This window comes from Athene cunicularia (assembly GCF_003259725.1).
Source record: "Athene cunicularia isolate RWA chromosome 2 unlocalized genomic scaffold, athCun1 chr2_part1, whole genome shotgun sequence".
NCBI classification, from domain to species: Eukaryota; Metazoa; Chordata; class Aves; order Strigiformes; family Strigidae; genus Athene; species Athene cunicularia.
The window spans coordinates 119977653-119978544 of NW_020799095.1; the positions used below are offsets into that span (position 1 = coordinate 119977653).

General features: G+C 45.2%; 1 protein-coding gene across 2 annotated transcripts in view; it reads left to right on the forward strand.

The window, feature by feature from the left end:
- The first annotated feature begins 646 nt into the window (after window positions 1–646).
- GDAP1 (ganglioside induced differentiation associated protein 1) overlaps window positions 647–892 on the forward strand; it is an 11788-nt gene continuing 11542 nt past the window's right edge. Inside the window, exon 1 of one of the 2 annotated variants that reach the window (XM_026842908.1) lies at window positions 647–885. In XM_026842908.1, coding sequence (XP_026698709.1) covers window positions 835–885 — 51 coding nt within the window. In that variant the 5' untranslated portion in view covers window positions 647–834. The remainder of the gene's footprint in view (window positions 886–892) is intronic. The other variant, XM_026842907.1, reaches the window with a different exon arrangement.

The following is an 892-nucleotide window of genomic DNA, read 5'->3' on the forward strand; positions in this document are numbered from 1 at the left end:
CTTAAAAGCAAATGTACTTGTGATTGGGATGTAGCTCTCAACATACTAGGTTCAGGTCATCAGGATACTAATGGTGGGATTCATCTGCTACACAGAAATTGCATGTGGGAGTGGGTTATCAGGTTCACCTCAAGTAGTAGCCTTTATTGTACATTGAGCAGGCAGGGTGAAGACAACAGTATTCTGGACTCTGTAATCTCACCATGGTTTTTTAGTTTGCTTATCTCTCTGATGCAGCAGATAGTGTCTAATGCTGTACTATCAGCAATTGCATCTTCTAAACTATCTCCAGGGTGAGATGCAGAGGAAGCATTCTCTGATGATGGAAGCTAGTGTTTATTATCAAATGCTTTTCAGGACCTTACCACAGGGAAGAAAAAACCCTGCAACACTGTTCAGTTTTCTAATTTTGTCTAGAGAAAACTAAATGAGAAGTGTTGCCTCGAGATTAAAAGAACACATGTGGGGGCAAAAGAAGTGTGTATTATTTTAAAGCTTTATTTTTTCTTTCTATAACTGAAGTGCAACAGAATATTTATACCCATAGGGTCCAATTCAGGTTGTCTTCTGGTAATATTTATTCTTTTTTTCCAAGAGCGTGATGCCAATGTCCCTGAAATTCATAGTGGAAGTGCTTGTTCAAACGGAAAAAAAAACACGGAAAAACCAGAGGGAATCCTGCCATGTGACCTTTTTACCTGCGCATCCATCTTCTGCGCCTCCCTAGGGGATGCTGTAGATGGCCTTGCAGGCGGTTTGCCTGTAGGAAGGGCCGTCCTCTGGGCACTGCGGGGGCAGGAAGAAGGGGGCGTCCGCCGCTCCCCGCCGCCGGGCATGGCGCCGCTGGTGCTGTACCACTGGACGCAGTCCTTCTCCTCGCAGAAGGTGAGGG